A 20708-nucleotide genomic window follows, 5' to 3' on the forward strand; every position below is an offset into this window, starting at 1 on the left:
ATCATTTTTTCTTTTAAAACCAAACAAGAACTGTGCTTTCTGCAAAAAAACAGACCTGACATATAACTGTGTTGTTACAGATATTTTGTAATTTAACAATGGAGCTCTTCATCCAGTTGTATCAGCAGAGGAGGTTACAAAACATCTTCAGTTAAAGAAAGAAGCACACAGTAAAAAATGGAAAAGAAGCAACAAAAAAAGGACAGAAAACAGAATTAAGTGTGAATTAATGTGAGTTTTAAGACATACTTTTTTATTCTTCCTTACTTCCTGCCCAAAACAAAACCTACAAATAGACTCCACAATGGACCGACTATCTAAAATGTGCAGTGGAGCATTATGTTCACACTATTCTTGCTGTTATTTTCATTGTTGCCGCTGGTTACCGCACTAATGCCACAGAGGGCATCACTCTGTCCTCTGTAGACAGCCTGTGGAGCTTAATACAGGTTGCCATGGCGATCTAGGTGTGGATTTATAGACCCTAAAAAGTCCACTAAATTGATTAGATGTGATCCATGCAAAATCCCAACATCATTAATCCCACTAGTATTAAATATGCTTGACTGCCAAATGAAGTCAAATTGTCATTTTTGTCATGTTTGATGAAAGTTGTTGTCCCTGATAAAATTTAATTAGTAGGCACATTCTTTATACAGATAAATGTTATTAACTGTCTGGGTTTGATCTAATTAATTAAAGTCTCCTCTGGCAGGGATTATTTTGTTTTTTACATAATAAGCAGAACATGACTGAACACACCTTTATTCTTCGCTCTCTTTGCAATGCAAGTTATAACCCGAGAGGTCTTTTGACATATTTCTGGGTCTCTGGCCTCTTGTTCTGTTACCTGTCCCATTTGACAGGAAGGAAGGAAGGACATTGGTCAATCAACCTGTCAATCAGGACGTAGCCACGCCCTAATGCATACCCTGCTTTATCGTCAAATATAAAATCAGGGAGGCCAAAATGTCCCAAATGAACATCATACTGCATTGAAGAAGGCTTTAAACTAGCGATTGAGACCATAAACACATTTTGAAAACGTTTACTGAGGTTAGAAATCAAGTGAGAAGTTGGTGAATTCTCCATTGACTTGTATAGAGACGGAAGTCCTTTTGACACCAAAACGATCGCCCCCTGGTGGCCTTTTGATAGAATGCAGTTCTAAGTTACTTCCACGTTGGCCTCATTTCAGAGGACCAGAACAACACTTAGCACTTCACAAGTAAAGGGAATATGTGACCAAATGAGGAATATGGGCATTTTTGCAGTGTATAGTCTATTAGATGAATATTATCACTTTATGTCTTTGTGTTGCATTATAATCGGGAAAATCAACTTAAACCATGCCAGGATTATAAATTAAGCAATCTACACTTTAATAGAGCCACCGAATGCTGTATAAATGTATTGTCAGTAAGGTAAAGTCATTAACTTAAACTCTCCTTTTCAGGCTAATGTCTTTTATAATAACCCTGCTGCTTCTAATCTTCTCCAGTATATCTGCTTTTAACTCAGCTAATATTTGGTTTTTATTGCTTGGATATAATAGAAATTGAATATGGGTGAAATGCTTATGTCTTTATTACCATATTTTAAATAGTCAAGCTTATAGTGAGGAAGAAGAGACGTTTGTTAACAGTGGCATCCTCCCAGCTTGCTCTCCATATGTTTAAGTCGAAGTGGTTTGGTAATACTGAGATGCTCCTCAGGAAGGTTTAAGGCAGGGATGTCAAACATGTGGCCCGTGGGCCAGATCTGGCCCGCCGAGGGGTCCAATCCGGCCCACTGTCCTTATTCATTCCTTCCTTCCTTCCTTCCTTCTTTCCTTCCATCTGTCCCTTTTTCTTCCTTCTTTCATGTCTTCTTTTTCTTCCTTCCTTCTTTTCCTTCCTTTCTTCCTTCTATCTGTCCTTCCTTCCTCCCTTTCTTTCTTTCTCCCTTCCTCCCTTCCTTCCTTCCTCCCTTCCTTCCTTCCTTCCTTCCTTCCTTCCTTCCATCCATCTTTTTAATGATCCGGCCCACGTGAGATGGGCAGTATGTGGCCCTTGAATGAAAATGAGTTTGAACCCCCGCTCTGTGCACTACGAGACTTTAAATGTCCACATCACACTTGTGTAAAGGTGCGTACCGGACCGGGAACGGCTCCAGACCAGTCGTGATGTCATAAATCATCTTCGTAGGTCTATACTTAAAATCAGATTTTCAATGAGCACGGAGAAAACGTTCCACTTTCAGCAGATGAATGTGAAAACAAACTCTGCACATACATCATTCTGCAGAATCTGCACAGTGAAGAGCGAGAGAGAGAACATCGAAGTGTAAGAACAAGAAGAAAAATCTATTTTGAAGTGGAGGGGAGGGACTTTTAAACTTTTAGATACCAAACAACAACAGAGGTTTGTATTGCAGTCCTTGAAGTCCCCTTCTGCTTTTTTTATTGTTTCCCCATTTGAATGTTCAAGCTGTGCAGAATGATGTGTATATTCAGGTTTGACACCATGAAGGCTGTTTTCAGATACTGTTCATCTCCTCGCTCAGCATGCCTGCTACGAGGATCCTTCCACTGTCGGCCTGGCACCTCAAATATATAGTTAGTACTCCTCGATATCTATCATTTTATATACTGCAAAAAATATCTTAAAAATGCATAAAGTTGCACCATTTTTAACCAAAAGACTGAATGCTCCTGAAAATGTCAAATGGTGTAACCACAAAAGAATGATAAATATTAAATATTTTATCACCTACATTGTATTTAAGAGGACTTATACTAATAATGACTGTAAATGTTTCCTGATCTCCATGGTTACCCAGATTAAATGTAATATTTAGAACAATAGTATTCCATTAGCTTTATTTAATATAAAAGTTATAATGTAAGATCATGCCAAACTAGTTGATATGGTGTTTTATTGACTATTTACTGGTTTTAAGCAAGTTGAATTATTTGATACAAAGTTTTTATGGTTACACCACTTAGACATTTTTACCATAATCCTCTAATATATTCTCTCAAAATGGATTAAAAGCAGAAATTTGATGCTGGGTCCACAAAATAAGGATGTGTGCAAGTTATTCATACATTTATTTTCACATTTTAACCCTTTAAATTTGACAAAAAACCCCTCATTGACCCATTAATATTATTTGGGCAGCAATTATGTCAGTGTTAATGAACATTTTGACAAACTTTCTTTTTTTTTAGAAATGCATTTATTGATTGATTATTTTTCTTTACACAAAAGCAAAGTATCTTTGATGAAAAAGCATTATATTGGAAAAACAAATGAGAACATCAGTCCAATGCACTGAAGACAAATTTTCATTTCTCCACACAAAATATAAATGTGTTCAAAATACCAAAATACCAAAATATGAAAGGCAAAATGAGAACCGAGTTTAATCAGAAACATCAGTGGTTATCCAGCAGAAAGAGTTAATGCATAATTTGGTTTATGTCCCAACAGACAGAGAGAGAGACACACACACACACACACACACACACACACACACACACACACACACACACACACACAAAGCAGTGATTCCTGAAATAATTTTGGTTTTATGTTCATTCCTGTTTTGGTTTCAGCACTAAATTCTATAATCCTCAGAAAAGTCCAGCAATGAATTTGATTATAACGTCTTAATGTGTTGGATTTATGTCGGTGACGTAGTTTAATATTCTTGCCAGATTGTGAGATGTTTGTATCCAAAATTTCAAATGGTGAACACATCTGGAAATTTTAGAAAATTAGTGTTGAGATGGGAATACTGGCACTCTTTCTTTACCTCACACTCACACACTCACACTCTCACACACACACTCTCTCACACACACTCTGTCAGGTCTCAGGTCTCTTTCACCACGGCTGCACTTCTTTGTCAGAGACAAATTTCCCATGAGGCTGTGTGGCTCCGGGCGGCAGCACAGCCAAATAGACCGGAGTCACAGCGCCCTCATCTGGTGACTTGGGGGCTTTATCACCGGCCATGTCAGTGCGGACCCAGCCAGGGCAGCAGGCGTTCAGCAAGATCTGTTCAAAAATAATAATACATGTATGAAGATGTGAGGAGGAAGGATTATGAAGCCATTGTACGGAATATATTACACAGTATAAGTCTCATTTAATGTTGTTTATACATCTTTTTAAATGGTTGTAATGTGCTAGTTTGGAGTTTGATTAACCCTTTACATGCTGCTCATATTCTGACTCATAAATAGTCTCTACATCATTTACTATCAGTCATTAATAAATGTTTGATTAATCCTCCTGCTTGATTAGTTTTATGGGAAAAAAATACATTCACAATTACTGTTTTATGATGAGCAATGTTTGAATGCTGATTTAGATTTTTTTTAAATAAACACTGGTTACATCTGTACATTTACACATATTCAAAAAACATGTTTAAAGAGCATTTTATTTCCGTTTGTGTAAACTGTGGGTCACATTAGGAAAAGTCCGGCTAATATAAATGTGTATAAGGTGTTTTTACAGCTATCAAATGTACAAAATGGGTCAAATTTGACGTAGTATGTAAAGCAGAGGTGTCAAACTCATTTTCATTCAAGGGCCAATTTGATCTCATGTGGGCCAGATCATTAAAAAGATGGAGGGAAAGAAGGAAGAAAGGAAGGAAATAAGAAGGGAAGGAAGGAAAGACAGGCAAAAGGAAGGAGGGAAGAAAGGTAGGAAAGACAGATGGAAGGAAGGACCGAAGGAAGAAAGAGAGGAAGGACAGATGGAAGGAAGTACAAGAGGAAGAAAAGGAGGAAGGAAGGAAAAAAGAAAGGATAAAAGGAAGGTAGGAAGAAGGGAAGAAAGAAAGGAAGGAACGGAGAAAGGATAAAGGAAGGTGGGAAGGTAAAGAACACAGGAAGGAAAGTGGGCCTGAATGGACCCCTCAGCGGGCCGGATCTGGCCCACGGGCCGCATGTTTGACGCCCCTGATGTAAAGGTTAAAAGTTCTTCAGAGGAGAGACGAGTGTGTGTGCACATCCAGACAAAAATTCAAGTACAAGATATAAACTATTTCTTTGCAGGAGAAAAAAAGGGAGTGAAGCTCTGCACACTGCTTAGCTCCCAGATGAATCATTTTTTGAGGCAACAGTTCGATATCCAAGCCTGAGGCCCGAGGAAGAGTTTACAGAAACAGAATAAATATATTTTAGCAGTTACCTGATCATTCGGTCTCTTCGCAGACAGACGACGAGCCAGGATCATGGACAGCACCTAAAGACACACACAGGAAATATAATTATTGTCTATCAGAGTTTAGACCGTAAAGAGTTTGTCAGTTTGATATAATAGAAATCTGTCAAATTCAGCTTTCTTTGACTTTTTTGGTATATTTACACACGCTAAAACCTCCGAAATCATCCCAACAGATGAAACAATGATTAAAGTTTGTGTAATGTAAGAATAAATATGTGTTCTGAGTTTGACAAACCACAGGAAAGTGTGTTGTTAACCACCCTGCCAAATTTGAATGATTGAAAAAAATCGCCAAATATATGAAATTAGGCTTCAAAGTTGTGTAAAAATCAGCCTCTTTCTCTGCTCCCAAACGCTGAAACCCCGCCCCCTACCAAGTGTCACCTGTCAATCAAAGTCACCACCTCTACCAGAAACATGGACGCTACGTCTGAGAGCTTTCTGCTGCTAACTCAGCTGCTAGCTTGGCGGCTAACTCGGCTGTTAGGTAGACGGCTAACTCAGCTAACTGGCTAACTGTAGACTGTAGTAGTAGTAGTAGTGTGCTGAATGTATTTATACCTCTACAGCAGCAGGGGCGGGTTTATGCTAATCACTAAATCCTGAACACAGAAATCTTGAAACACAGTTTGTGAAGCCTAGCTCCACAATTCAAATCTAAATGGGTGAAATGCTTTTTACACCTTTTTTAGAAATACATTTATGACCTATTTAATGTGTTTAGATGAAAAAGTCTGAATTCACTTTACACGGTCTTTAAAGACAGTAGGAAAGCTCCGTCAGTGTTACCGTGAGTCCAGTCTTGGAGACTCCGTACGCTGTGTCGGGCCAGCCGCCCTGCTTGTGCTCTCCTTTTTTAGTCTGGTCCACGAACTGCTGCATCAGTCCCACCAGCTCCTCCTCCGTGATGTCCTCGCTGCGGAAACGCTCCTGGAGTGCCGCGCTGCAATTGTTCAACGTGCGGGAGCCGACGAAGCTAGAAACGTTCACAACGCGACCTAAGAGACACACACACACACACACACACACACACACACACACACACACACACACACACATACACACACACACACACACAGGTTTACAGTTTCTCTCACTACCTGAACATTTCTCACCTTTTAGAAACATTAAATGAGTGTTAATAGAGTGTTATCGCACATTTTATGAAAAACAAAGAAGAAGAAAAAAAGAAATCCATTTAGTGTCATTTTCTTATAGCTTTTATAATTACAGCTGCAATGATTCATCACCAATACTTAACTTAATTATCAACTATTTTGATACTTTTAAGAAGAAATTATTGAAATTCTCTGATTTTAGCTTCTCAAATGTGAATATTTTTTTGACATAAACTGAATACATATTTGGGTTGTGGACTGTTGGTCGGGACAAAACAAGACATCTGAGGATGTTTGATTGACATTTTCTAACATTTTATAGACCAAACAAACAATTAATGAATCAACTTTAGTGACATGATGAGCTGCTGACACGTGAAAGGCAGCAAGGATAACTTATGTGATTATATTTTGACATTTGAATGACACTGTATGATGCTCTGAAATGAAGCCAACGTGGAAGTAACTTAGAGCTGCATTCTATCAAAAGGCCACCAGGGGGCGACCGTCTCTATACAAGTCAATGGAGAATTCACCAACTTCTCACTTGATTTCTAACCTCAGTAAACGTTTTCAAAATGTGTTTATGGTCTCAATCGCTAGTTTAAAGCCTTCTTCAATGCAGTATGATGTTCATTTGGGACATTTTGGCCTCCCTGATTTTATATTTGATGATAAAGCAGGGTATGCATTAGGGGGCGTAGCTACGTCCTGATTGACAGGTTGATTGCACAATGTCCTCGAGATCCAGCCCTCGCAACCATAGCAACCTCCCCGCTCCGCCCATGACTCTGCCTCATGCCCATATAAGTAGAATCCGTGTTTTTATTTTTCCCAGCATGCACCTGAAATTTTCAAGATGGTGCTGCCTAGATTCGAAACTATTGGCTTCCAAGCAGCAGTCCACAAACCAATGGTTGATGTCATGGATGTTACGTCCATTTCTTTTATACAGTCTATGGGTATTTCACACATTTCTCTAAACGTCCTCTACATAAAAGACATGAAACAGAGAGAGAGAGAAGACCGCAGCTTGGTCCAGTTCTGCGTCCGTACCTCCGGCTTTAACGAGCGGCATGAAGTGAGTCAACATGTCTCTGGTGGCGAAGAAGTTTGTCTTGAGGGTGACTTCCGCCTGGACCGCAAACGGAGTCGTGTCTGCATCTAAAAACAAAGACAGAGAGAGAAAAAGAGTCGGCATGACGTCACCTCCTTATTAACTTTCTCCTTCAGCCCTCAATGTCATTTTCTGACGTTTTCTGGAAACAAGTGAAAGCATCCCGGTGTGTTCAAATACACTCCATCAAACTCAAATATCTAACATAAAATTAACTGCACTGATTGGCTGCAGCCTGCTGAGATGTGGCAAGTTAATTACTTCCTGTTTAAACTGTTTAACCAATCGTAAGCTTTCGTTTTTAACCCTGTGATGAATGAGTGCTTCTTAAAACACAGTTATAGCTGCAGGAGATAAGATTGTCTCACTTAAATATCATTAATAAGTCTATATTTAGTTTAGTTGATTGGTATAATGCAAAAAGTGTTTATAGAGTACAGTTGAGCAGTTTTCTATTAAATGTATTATGTTTACACCCCTTTGCATCCTATAACCTCTAAAGCCATGCAGACCGTACTTGCTTTTGCCTCCCTGTTGTCCTGGCGACTCATTCTCCTTAGCTGGAAACGCCCTCAACCTCCATCCCACCACAGATGGGTGAAAGAGCTTTTACTGTCCATTAGACCAGAGAAGCTTAGATTTTCTTTTAATGGCTCGCTAAACTTATTTGAAAAGACTCGGAGACCTCTCCTAAATTATATTGACTGTCTGACATCTCTGTCTGATTCTGATGACTGACCCCCCTTCTCCTTTTTTTTTTATTTGAATTTTGAATTTTAATTTAAATGTTTTAATTATTACTATTTTTTATTTATTTATTTAATTTATTTATTTAAATGTTTTATTTATTTATTTTTTTAATTATTACTATTTTTTATTTATTTATTTAATTTATTTATTTAACTTTATTTTTATTTGTTTAATTGCAATTAATCTTTATTTATTTATTAGATTTTTTTGTTTTTTTCTCGTCTTTTTCTTTCTCATGTATTGTTTATATGTATTCGGTATTATTAATATGCCCTTGATCGTTGTACAATGATAACTGCTCTCCTGTTTTTATATTGTTGCCTGTGAAATTGCTTCCAATAAAGAGAGTTATAAAAAAAATGTATTATGTTTAATTGTCTATTTTCTTTTCTAATTGTCATTTTAACTATAATAATGCAGCTCAGTTATGGTTGAAGTGAAACTATTAAGCATTTTGAAGCCAGTGCTGCTATTTTAAAACAGTATTAATAGTGCTATATTTCTACATATAGTGCCTGTATGGATGAATGTAGCAGTGTAATCCTACTTTTGAACGCTATCCCGGCGTTATTGACGAGGACGTCCACTCCTCCGTACTTGTCTTTGAAGAAAGCGGCGGCGGCGATGATGCTGTTCACGTCGTTGATGTCCAGCTGCTGAAACATCGGCTTCAGTCCCTCGGAGTTCAGAGACTGAACTGCTTCCTGACCTCGACCGCTGCAGCGAGATCACAATGTTATCAGCACTTTAATTTATATTTATATATTAAAAAGCATGCAGTATTTTAAGTTATTTTGTGTGTATTTATTTAAAATCTTCAGCTGCAAACTACAAAACATTACACACACATTTAACCCTCATGTTGTCCTCCCGGGTCAAATTGACCCCGTCTGTTTTGACTTGTTCCTTCTTTCCTCCCTCCCTCCTTTCCGTCCTCCTTCCCTCCCTTATTTCCTTCCTTCCTTCCTTCTCTCCCTCCTTTCCTTCCTCCTCCCTCCCTCCTTTCCTTCCTTACCTCCTTCTCTCTTTCCTTCCTCCCTCCTTTTCTTCCTCCTTCCTTCCCTCCCTCCTTTCCTTCCTTCCTTCCCTTCCTCCCTCCCTCCTTTCCTTCCTCCCCCCATTCCTTCCTTCTTCCATCCTCCCTCCCTCCATCCTTCCTCCCTCCTTTCCTTCCTCCCCCCATTCCTTCCTTCTTCCATCCTCCCTCCCTCCGTCCTTCCTCCCTCCTTTCCTTCTTCCTTCCCTCCTTCCTTCCTCCCTCCTTTCCTTCCTTCTTCGTTCTTTCCTTTCCTCCCTTCCTTCCTCCCTCTTTTCCTTTCTTCTTCCTTCCTTCTTTCCTTTCCTTTCCTCCTTTCCTCCCTCCCTTCCTTGACTCCAGGACAACAGGAGGGTTAAAATGAGCCTTATTTCACATGTATTTATTTATTTATAAGTTAATTAATTAGTGTCTCTCTATTTTATTGCAGCAGTTCCTTCAGTCCAAGATCATTTTCTTCTTCAGGGGACAATAAAAGCAACCTTGACCTGGGTGTTATCTTAATCCACATCATAATAAACTGGTTAATAAGGCACCAATAAATAATATTAAAACTAAGAAAGAAAGGCCCGTAGTATTAGTGTAGTAATAGGTCCTATTCACTGGTCACATTTAATAAGAAATCAGGCTTATAGCTGTGTTTATAAAAAGACAAAATACTGCCAGACATACTGTATTACACTGTGTGAGAAAGGGGAGATTTGCTAGAAAATAGAGGTAAGCTCTTAAACTGCAACAATACTGGTAAAAATCCTCCTAATGACTTATTTTTTAGAAGAAAAAACACTAAAATTATATGAAAATGAAACAGTGATCATCTTTCTTTCTTTATTTTTGCCATTTTCTGACATTTTATAGATCAAATAACTACTGAGGAAAATAATCATGAATTTCAGCACTATTTAAATAATCCCTTCGACTCATTTTTAAAAAGAAGAAACACTGAAATTCACTTGTTCCAGCTTATGTGAATATATTTGGGATTTTTTAAAGTCCCCTATGATAGTAAACTCAGTCTCTTTAGGTCATGGACTAAACAAGCCATCTGAAGTTGTATCTTGATCTTTGGGAATCAGTGATGATCAATATTTTTTTTTGCCATTTTCTGACATTTTACAGATGAAAAAACTAATGACACAAACATCAGCCTGGTTGCCAGATGTTACCAGGTGTGGAGTACCTACGCGTCTCTGGAGGTGAGGTAAACATCTCCCTGAAACTGTTTGCAGAGCGCTCGGACGATGGCAAGACCGATGCCCTTGTTGCTGCCCGTTACCACGGCGACTTTGGTAGACATGGCTGAGAGAGAGAGAGAAAGAGAGAGACATCAGTGAATGAACTTGCATGTTGAATACTATTATAGCATTACTATAAAACAACCTCTAAAAGCAGAAACTATGTCTAACCATGCAGCTATAAATCCTGCTAAGCCAGTTGTGTTCAAACTGTTGATCTGAGTCAGCGAGCCATGAGGGAGAGATGAGTGAAACGAGATTTGATGAGTCATGGTGACAACTGGGAACTGATAGCAGAGATAAATCCCACTTTTAATGGTGTAATAATCTGGAGTAAAGTAACAGATTATTGCTGAACTGGCATTAATCATAAAAAACAGGAACTTTTTAAGCATCTGATTAAGTTGATAAATCTCATAAGCAGCTGTAACAGTCGTGTTTTATATATTAATTTTATACTTTTTTTCTATTTTCATTCTAAAACTAACTATATATACTCATGGTTACGACATTTTAATCATATAAAATGAAATAAGGAGCGTAAAGTACACAGTCACACCTCCAGATCTGTACTGTGTGACCTTTGACCCCTAAACTGGTTTTTACAGGGATTGTTTCATGAGAGAAAGCTGATTGAAATCAGATTTGCAGAGTCATGGTGACTTTTAAAATGAGATTTCAATCATATAGAATGAAATGAATTGCAGAAAGTACACAGTCACACCTCCAGATCTGCACTGTGTGACCTTTGAGCACTAATGTACACTTCAACATATGAACTGGTTTTACTGGGATTGTTTCATGAGAGAAAGCTGATTGAAATCAGATTTGCTGAGTCATGGTGACAACTGAGAAAGAGATAAATCCCACTTTTAACGATGTAATAACAAAAAAAATCTGGAATAAAATAACAAATTATTGCTGAATTAGCATTAATCATAAAAAACAGGAACTTTTTAAGCATCTGATAAATTGGTAAATCTCAAAAGCAGCTATAGAAATCAAGTTTTATATATTAAATGTTATACTTTTTTTTCTATTTTCATTCTAAAACTAACAATATACTCATGGTTTCAACTTTTAAAATGAGATTTTAAATCATATAAGATGAAATGAGTTGCAGAAAGTGCACAGTCACACTTCCAGATCTGCACTGTGTGACCTTTGACCCCTAATGCACACTTCAACATATGAACTGGTTTTACTGGGATTGTTTTATCAGTCATGAGGGAGAGATGACTGAAAGCAGATTTGCTGAGTCATGGTGACAACTGGGAAAGAGATAAATCCCACTTTTAATGGTGTCATAACAGAAAATCTGGAATAAAGTAACAAATTACTGCTGAAATAGCTTTTATAAACTTATGATGAGATAGTAAATGTCAAAAACAGTTGTAAAAGTCACGTTTTAATTATTACATTTTATACTGGGTGGGTCTAAAACTAACAGCATACTCATGGCTTTAACTTGGAAATGAGATTTTATTCATATACAATGAAATTAAGGGCAGAAAATGCACAATCACACCTCCAGATCTGACCTAATGCACACTTCAACATATGAACTCGTCTTAGTGGGATTATTAACAGACTATTTCTGCACGATGATTGTTGCATAACGGTGTTAATACATGTCTTATAACAGCAGTAGTTATACAGTAGGTTGCATAATATGTAATCATGCATGTTTACACAGCTAACAGAGGGGACGCCTGCTATCAGATCATTGTTTCACGTTACATAACATTAACAAGCTCACATGCGCATTTATTTCAATTACTAAACCAAACTTTCGCTCAGTTGTAGAAACTAAAAGCGCGCCATTTTAAATTAAAGCACGTTGGTAAAAGACTGTAGTTTAAAGTTGAAGTGAAGAGACTTACTTTGAGTGAGGTCTTCTGGTGCAGAGTGAAGCTGCAGGAGTGAAAGCTGGAGAGCAAAATGGGAGTAAAAGAGAGAAAGACAGGAGGAGGAAACTGACTCACTGCGCAGACCTACGGCGCAGACCCGGAACAACAACACAGACCACGTGGTCTATGGCTGGAAACATGCACACGAGAAGCGACATGAATCCAGGATATAAATGAGGATACTACTGAGGTATTTCATTAGCTGTTGAACTATATTATATTTATAGTTGAACTACTTCTATTAATATGCTTGATTTCATTGGTGCAGCTCTCAGTGTGATGTTTCCTGGTTTTAGGAGATAAGGATTGGTTGTTACTCCACTAAAAGATTCAATAACAAAGCATGATTAAACTCATTTATAACAGATTTGATGTATATTTAAAGTCCACTTCCACTCAAAAACATGTTTTTCTTATTGCTCCTTTAGGGTGGAGATTTGAGCTTCACTGTTCAGAGTTTGTTTTCACATTATTCTGCTAAAAGTGTGTCTGTGCTCACATTAAAGTCTCAGTTTAATACTTATATACCTACAAGTATGTCATCACAACTAATTTGAGCAAGGACAAGGAATTTCTGGGATAATTAAGATTATTTTTTGAGTTTAAGATGAGTCAAATTATAATTCAAAGCAGAGGAATACATATGTAATTGTATTACTACTGTATGTACTGCCACTGCTTGTATTTAATGGGTTGGCAATAGTAGACTGGAAAGCATAGTATTTAAATATGGGAATGTATATGGGCAAGATCCTTCTTTTTCAAGACATGATTTTTACTTTGATGATATTTATGGTTATTATGCCGATGGTGATAAGAAGATAACAAGTGGGGGACTTAATTTTACCAAGTCACCAAATGTTGGAGAAAATTTCTGGGTACTAAAAACTCCACTTCTGCAGCTATACTGTGCTTGAATTGGAAGTGAACAAATACTTGTGCAGAAGAAGTTGGGCACTTAAGTGTTTATACAAATAACTCCTCTAAAAACAAACAAACTGAGTTTTAGCTAAGAGAGACAGAGAGACTATTGTTCACGTTAAGGTGTACTTATTGTGTGTATGTTTATCCACCACGGTCCAGGCGGGGTCAGGTGGGGTCATGAGGGGTCACGGCCATCGGGTTGGGCGAGCTGCGAGGAAGAGGAGGCAGAAAAGTGAGAGCATCGTCCAGTCAGGTACAAACCAACAAGCTTTACTCTTTTACTGTAGTTTTCCTCAAACAGCTTTATTGGCATGAACAGGAATGTGTTGTTGCCAAAGCATTTTAGAAAATATTTACATACATATTATAATATTACAATTCATATTCAGTACAGTACAATACAATTTTATACAATTAAATATAAATACATGCATTTTCGGATGTTATAGTGAGTCTCTCTCTGTCTCTGTCTCTCTGTCTCTGTCTGTCTCTCTCTCTCTCTGTCTCTCTGTCTCTGTCTCTCTCTCCCTCCCTCCCTCTCTCTCTCTCTCTCTCTCTCTCTCTCTCTCTCTCTCTCTCTCTCTCTCTCTCTCTCTCTCTCTCTCTCTCTCTCTCTCCCTCCCTCTCTCTCTCTCTCTGTCTCTCTCTCTCTCTCTCTCTCTCTCTCTCTCTCTCTCTCTCTCTCTCTCCCTCTCCCTCTCCCTCTCTCCCTCCCTCTCTCTCTCCTCAGTCTCTCTGTGTCACCAGCCTCAGTATGTGAAGCTGATGAAGTTTCTTCACCAGAGAGGATTCACCTCGACGCTGTTGCAGCCGGCTCTCTTCTCTGGTAGGAAACTTCTGTCCTTAAGAGTCTCTGCTGAATATAATAAGATAATAAGATGCCTGGTTTAGAGGAAGAATGAATAGAGATACAGATGTGCTTTTTTTCTTTGTAGCTTTGATTTATGAGTGCAACAGATCATGCCAATCAATTTGTGTCTTGCTCTTTCTCTTTCCAGACACAGGAAGAGGACTGCAGGCTCTCAGGAATGTAAAGGTAAGCCAGCTAACAGACAACAGTCAGTTTACATCATTAAAGATGGAAGAAAGATAAAGTTATACAGTTGTTTTAGTTATTGTAGGTTATCTAGTCATCTTTTTGAGTGATTTATTTTTCAGTTGGACTTTTGCTTTACTGGTGATTCATTCATTAATTTTCATAGCTGTGTTTATACAAAATGAGCTAATAACAGTGGCCATTTCACATAATCACATAATCTTGACATAATGTGTATGGTTATCGTAAATGAAGGGATTCATTTGTCAGATTATTTAAAGACATTGTTTTTTATTTTTCAGATAAGTGCAGTTTAAGTTCTGTAGAGTCAAATGGCTTTTGGTCAGGTTAATAGATGTGTCAGATTTGATCCCAAATGCAATGATCTATAACCCATAAATTATGTTGTGCCTCAGTTTTGGGGAAACATGTCAGCAGTAATGCTCAGCGGAGGTGAGATTAACGTTATAATAATAAATCTTCCTCTTTGCCTGTCTCTGTTCATCAGACCGGCCACATGTTGATTTCTCTGCCAGAGTCTTGTCTCCTCACTACCTCAACAGTCCTGGACAGCTACCTGGGACAGTATATCAAGAGGTAAACACACACACAGAGGGAGGGAGGGAGGGAGAGAGAGGGAGGGAGAGAGAGAGGGAGGGAGGGAGGGAGAGAGGCAGAGAGGGAGTGAGAGAGGGAGGGAGAGAGAGGGAGGGAGAGAGAGAGAGAGAGAGAGAGAGAGAGAGAGAGAGAGAGAGAGAGAGAGAGAGAGAGAGAGAGAGAGAGAGAGAGAGAGAGAGAGAGAGAGAGAGAGAGAGAGAGGGAGAGAGGGACGGAGGGACGGAGGGAGGGAGAGAGAGAGAAGTCCTGCCATAAACTTGATTATAATGTCATAAACTGTGTTGGATTTATGTCAGTGATGTGTGCTTATCCATTATTTTTTAAATAGTTTAATATTTTTGCCATATTGTGAGATGTGTATATCAAACACAACAACACACACACACACATTCATACATAAGTGAAACTATTCAGAATATCAGAAATTGCAAATATCAACTTTCTTATAGCCTCATTTGGCGATATATACAATAAAAAGCTGTAATATTGAATTAAATCCATTGCAACAGCCTTGCATTAACTTCTTCCTGTCTAAAGCTTCAGTGTGTTATAGTAGCAGTGATTTAACTTTCCTTACCTGCAAAGAATGATATATTAAAAGAGTAAAGTGCAGGAAAAAGTAAGGAAAATATAGTTAGTTTGAAAACACTGTAAATATGCAACAGGTCTAAAAAGCAGAAAGGGATTGACCCAAACTCTTACTATTTATCTCCACAGCTGGAAGTCCCGCCTCTCCCCCCTGCTGGCGCTCTGTGTCTTCCTGGTGTGTGAGCGGCACAGAGGAGAGGCCTCCGATTGGCTCCCCTACATAGACACGCTGCCCACCTCTTACACCTGCCCGGCTTATTTTGCCGACGATGTCATGGCCGTTCTTCCAACCGGTGTGAGGAGGCAGGCGGTGGAGCAGAGGGAGGCTGTGAGAGACATGCACTCCTCCAATCAGGAGTTTTTCAGGTGGGAATGATGGATGGATGGATGGATAGATGGATAGATAGATAGATAGATAGATAGATAGTTTTTCCTGGCTGTAATCATTCCTCCTGTTCATACTGACTATTAATAGATCTTCAAATTTGCATTCAGTGTAAAGTGATAGAGGGTCAAAATCCACAGTGTGTCCAGACAGGCATTTAAAAGTAGATGTGAAGGTTATATTCAGCTTCAGCAGTCTGAGTTAGTCATATCAAGTGATATCTGACATATTTACAGTCTTTATAGCATCAAATTCTCTCTTTGTGTTTCCCTGTTGAGCTGTGGTGGAAGTATAGTAACAAAAAGAGACTTTGGTACTAAAAACACTGTAATGTTGAAACATAGAAGATGAAGATTTGACTCATTTGGACGCTGAAGCTTCATATTAGCTTCAGATCAACTTTTAACCTTTGTATCGTCCTCCCGGGTCAATTTGACCCTGTGTGTTTTTACTGTTCCTTCCTTCCTCCCTCCCTCCCTTCCTTCCTTCTTTCCTTCCTTTCCTCCCTCCCTCCTTCCTTCCTTCCTTCCTTCCTCCCTCCCTCCTCCCTTCCTTCTTTCCTTCCTTCCTTCCTCCCTCCTTCCTCCCTTTCCTTCTCTCCTTACTTCCTCCCTCCTTCCTCCCTTCCTTTCTTCCCTTCCTTCTTCCTCCCTTCCTAACTTCCTTCCTTGACTTGAGGACAACAGGAGGGTTAAACACATTTTACCACAGAAGGAAGACTGTGGATTTAGTCCTCCATCACTTACATTATAAATGCAAGAAAAACAATTGTACTTTTCTGCAAATGTTATCATGCAATTATATTATATTATTCTTTCTCAAACTGATGAGACTCAATATAATAAAAGATCAAATGTGTGAGTTAACCTACAGACAGTAAATGCATCTCACTCTCTCCAAATGAATGGGGAGTAAACTCAGGTGTGACCAAATCTTAACATATAGGTGACTTTTGACTCAGTGTAGATATCAGTTGCTTCTATTGTTCCCATCAGTGTCAACAAAAATCACCATCAGTTTATTCTTGATCCAGATCCCTGCAGCCAATCCTGAGCCTGCCCGTTGCCGAGGTGTTGACATACGAGGCCTTAAGGTATGCATTCATATTCATCCACAGGAAACATGAGCGTTAAAGATTAAAGATAAGCCTCTCTATCTTTTATGATAGATGTGGTTGGGTGAAGATGTTCCAGTTTAACAGCTCTGTCAAGAAAGCGTTTTCTCACTGGTTCTTTATTTTGATATATATACATTATATATACGATACTGGGCAAAACTTTAAGGCATTAACCCTCTTGTCGTCCTCCCGGGTCAAATTGACCCCATCTCTCTTTTGACTGTTCTTTCCTTGCTTCCTTCTTCCCTCTTTCTTTAATTTTTCCTTCATTCTTCCCCTCCTCCCCTCTTTCTTTGCTCCCTCCTCTTCCATACTCCCTTCCTCCCTCCTTCCTTACTCCTTTCCTTCCTCCCTCCTTCCTTACTCCTTTCCTTCCTTCCTCACTTCTCTCCTTCTTTCCTCCCTCTTTTCCTCCTTTCCTCCCTTCCTTCCCCCCTCTTCACTCCTTTCCTCCCTCCCTCCCTCCTTACTCACTTCCTTCCTTCCTCCTTTCCTCCCACCTTCCTTCCTTTCTCCTTTCCTTTCCTCCTTCCTTACTCCTTTCCTCCTTTCCTCTGTCCTTACTCCTTTCCTTCCTTCCTTCCTTGACCTGAGGACAACAGGAGGGTTAAGGATGCTTTCAATAATAATGCCATGCCATGTTTTTTATTAATGTCATACAAAGAAAAAAAACCCCTAAAGTGCTTCAAACTTTTGCCCAGTACTGTGTGTGTGTGTGTGTGTGTGTGTGTGTGGGGGGGGGGGGGGGGGTACTTTTTTAAACTGTTGAATCATATAATCAAGGGTTTCAAACAGAGAGATGTTTCACTACTAAGATACTAAGATAAGATGATCCTTTATTAGTTTAATGATGGGAAGATTTAGAGCAAATATAGAAAGAGCACCAATAAGAAAGAATAAAGTAAGACCAGCTATTTTAACAATAGGAAATAAAGAACAGTAACAGCATGTTGAGAGGAGTATTAGTGTGGATTATAAAGGGAAGAAAATATATTGCACAGTTGAACTGACGAAATGTTACACAGGAAATACTGATGTTGCAAATTTGTTGGGATGTCCAACAGTAAGATTATGATGAAACACTTCCTCCTCCTCCTCATCCTCCTCCTCATTCTCCTCCTCCTCGTGCTCGTCCTCCTCCCCCTCCTCCTCATTCTCCTCGTCCTCGTCCTCCTCCTCTTCTTCGTCCTCCTCCCCCTCCTCCTCGTCTTCCTCCTCCTCCCCTTCCTTGCCCCCCCCCTCCTCCTCCTCCTCCAGATGGGCTTGGTGTAGCATCAACACACGCTCCGTCTTCATGTCCCACCCGCCCAACGACTTCTTGTCTGGACAGAATAATTACGCTTTAGCTCCCTTCCTGGACCTTCTCAACCACCGACCGGACGTGCAGGTAAACTAAAAACTCTCATTAACACATAAACACATTAAAATAGAGTAGTTGGATGTTCTACAAATTTCCTTTCACTCATCTTTCTATCAAAAACAATTTCTTTGACTCTCAGGTAAAAGCAAACTTCAATGACGCGACCAGATGTTACGAAATCAAGAGCATTTCCGGGACTCTGCGCTACCAGCAGGCCTTCATTAACTACGGTTCCCATGACAACCAGCGGCTGTTGTTAGAGTACGGGTTTGTCGCCTCCAGCAACCCACACAGCGTGGTCTACGTGGACACAGGTAGGAAGGACTGATGACTGATGAAGTATTGATGTGAGTCAGTTTGTGAAATGTTTTAAAGCATTTAGACTCGATAAAAAGGAATTATTCTTTATATTTTAAAATGTGGACCTTGTTGTGTCTTCAAAATATCATACCTAAACAACCTTTTGGTGCATCCTGAAATTATACAGCCTGTAGTAGCTACTAAATATATGATTATTGACAGATTCAGGTCACATGTTTCTAATGTTTCCCTCCCATCCTTCAGGTCTCCTTTGTGAGGTTTTAAGAGGAGACAGAAGTTTGGATCAGAAGATAAAGTTCCTAAGAGACAACAACTTCCTTCAGTAAGACTGTCTATCTATCTATCTATCTATCTATCTCTCTCTATATATATATAATAAATTAGGAGGGTTTTTAAAGAAACAGTCCATTTTAGGACATACTTGGATTTCTGTCTTGCCCAGAGTTGGATGAGAGTAAAAAGAGTGTTTAAACTATTTAACTATTTATTTGACCCAAGAGAACAACTGGCATTAACTCAAAAATGAAGTATCAATTACTTTAAATGAGGCCTATTGATCATCATTTCCAAAAATATGTGTAAAAGCAGCGATAATAAGTTAGAATGAAAACTTTGCTAAAGTCAGTCAGTTTTGACCCTGGACGCTCAACAGGAATCTTTTTTTGGCAGATTTTCTCTCTATACTTGCAGTTCCACCCTTGTTCCAGTCTTTCTGTTAAACTCAGCATAACATCTAACAGCAGCTGCCTCCATATTTCACACAGAGATTAAAACTCAAATTTGATGCATAAACTCCTTCCACTCCCTCTCCTCTCTCTTTCCTCCCTCACAGTAACCTAACTTTGTCCGCTGAAGGCCCGAGCTGGAGGCTGATGACAGCTCTTAGACTGCTGTCCCTGCCACAAACACTGTAGTAAGACCAAAAGACACACACACACACACACACACACACACACACACACAGATGTTGAGTCACACTGTGTTAAAGGGAAGATCAACTTTCTTATTTAACTCCTTCAGATTGGTCAGTAACTGAGTCATGGGGTGTGTGTGTGTGTGTGTGTGTGTGTGTGTGTGTGTGTGTGTGTGTGTGTGTGTGTGTGTGTGTGTGTGTGTGTGTGTGTGTGTGTGTGTGTGTGTGTGTTTGTGTTGATTTTTCGTAGTCAGCAGTGGAAGGCGGTGTTGCTCGGCCAGGCGCTGTGTGAAGAGAGGGAGCGGTGGAGCATTCAGACAGCTCAGACTCTGTGTCAGCGACTGTTACAAGACACACACAGAGCTCTGGACAAGGTACACACACACACACACACACACACACTCCACCAAGTATCTGTTTTCTCCTGAAGAAACCCACACTTATGAAGACTTTTTTGTGTGTGTGTGCGCGCGTGTGTGTGTGTGTGTGTGTGTGTGTAGATTTCCCATCTTCTCCAGCGGTGCGACCAGTCAGTCAGGGAGCAGCTGGAGGTGGTGAGGTCATTGCGACAGGAGGAGAAATGCATCCTGGGAAGCTGTCTGGAGACACTGCAAGGCTCGCAGAGACAGTCAGATGACACGTTGCCATGCCAACCGGACATCGACGCTGTGAGCCGACACGTGATTGGTGCTCAGGTCTGTCCTTCCCTGTAATAAGCCACGTTTTTGGCTGTCCTGCTCGCCATCCAGTCTTTTTTTGGGAGGAAAGAGGGGACGATGTAGACAGGAAACAGAGAGGGGACATGACTATGACGTTACCTGGACTGAATTCTCACATCATCTGGTAACTCTGCCTTCTCGTCAAGCTTTCAAGCATCACGAAAAACATGTTTCATGTTGTTTTAAATCAAGTTTTATACTTCTGATTTTTAATGTGTTTTTATGTAATTTTATGATATTTATTCTGCCAAGTCTCCCTTTTTAAATGAGATCATGTTTCTTCGGAGACTTCCTGGTTTTAAAATAAAAACTCTAGATATACAGAAAGAGCATATA

The 20708-nt window shown here is 39.5% G+C and overlaps 2 protein-coding genes across 3 annotated transcripts in view; one reads left to right on the top strand and one right to left on the bottom strand.

Moving 5' to 3' along the window:
• cbr1 (carbonyl reductase 1) overlaps positions 1–12417 on the bottom strand; it is a 166680-nt gene extending 154263 nt beyond the window's left edge. Inside the window, exons 1-7 of one of the 2 annotated variants that reach the window (XR_008322941.1) lie at positions 12365–12417; positions 10431–10545; positions 8758–8927; positions 7400–7507; positions 6015–6223; positions 5190–5243; positions 3806–4043 (exon numbers count right to left, since the gene is read on the bottom strand). Coding sequence is in view for 1 of the 2 variants with exons in the window: in XM_053333682.1 (XP_053189657.1) it covers positions 3870–4043; positions 5190–5243; positions 6015–6223; positions 7400–7507; positions 8758–8927; positions 10431–10543 (828 nt within the window). In the remaining variant the exon portion in view is untranslated. Of the gene's footprint in view, positions 1–3305; positions 4044–5189; positions 5244–6014; positions 6224–7399; positions 7508–8757; positions 8928–10430; positions 10546–12364 lie in introns of those variants that run through there. The other variant, XM_053333682.1, reaches the window with a different exon arrangement.
• A 1070-nt stretch (positions 12418–13487) lies between these two features.
• setd4 (SET domain containing 4) lies at positions 13488–20614 on the top strand. The gene is made up of 12 exons (XM_053333676.1): positions 13488–13568; positions 14046–14141; positions 14314–14351; positions 14860–14948; positions 15687–15923; positions 16976–17035; positions 18317–18446; positions 18559–18733; positions 18984–19062; positions 19573–19653; positions 19904–20027; positions 20154–20614. The coding sequence occupies exons 1-12, from the start codon at positions 13493–13495 to the stop codon at positions 20364–20366; spliced, it is 1398 nt and encodes a 465-aa protein (XP_053189651.1). The 5' UTR covers positions 13488–13492; the 3' UTR covers positions 20367–20614.
• The last annotated feature ends 94 nt before the right edge of the window (positions 20615–20708 follow it).

The sequence above is a fragment of the Scomber japonicus genome, chromosome 14 (assembly GCF_027409825.1).
Source record: "Scomber japonicus isolate fScoJap1 chromosome 14, fScoJap1.pri, whole genome shotgun sequence".
In the NCBI taxonomy this organism is placed as follows: Eukaryota; Metazoa; Chordata; class Actinopteri; order Scombriformes; family Scombridae; genus Scomber; species Scomber japonicus.

What these genes read in the sequence shown, in the direction of transcription:
- setd4 (XM_053333676.1), top strand. Translation starts at nt 13,493, where the DNA reads ATGAGGGGTCACGGCCATCGGGTTGGGCGAGCTGCGAGGAAGAGGAGG. An exon ending in ACCACCGACCGGACGTGCAG is followed by an intron (nt 18,447 to 18,558) that starts GTAAACTAAAAA and finishes TTTGACTCTCAG; the next exon opens with GTAAAAGCAAACTTCAATGA. An exon ending in TCCCTGCCACAAACACTGTA is followed by an intron (nt 19,654 to 19,903) that starts GTAAGACCAAAA and finishes GATTTTTCGTAG; the next exon opens with TCAGCAGTGGAAGGCGGTGT.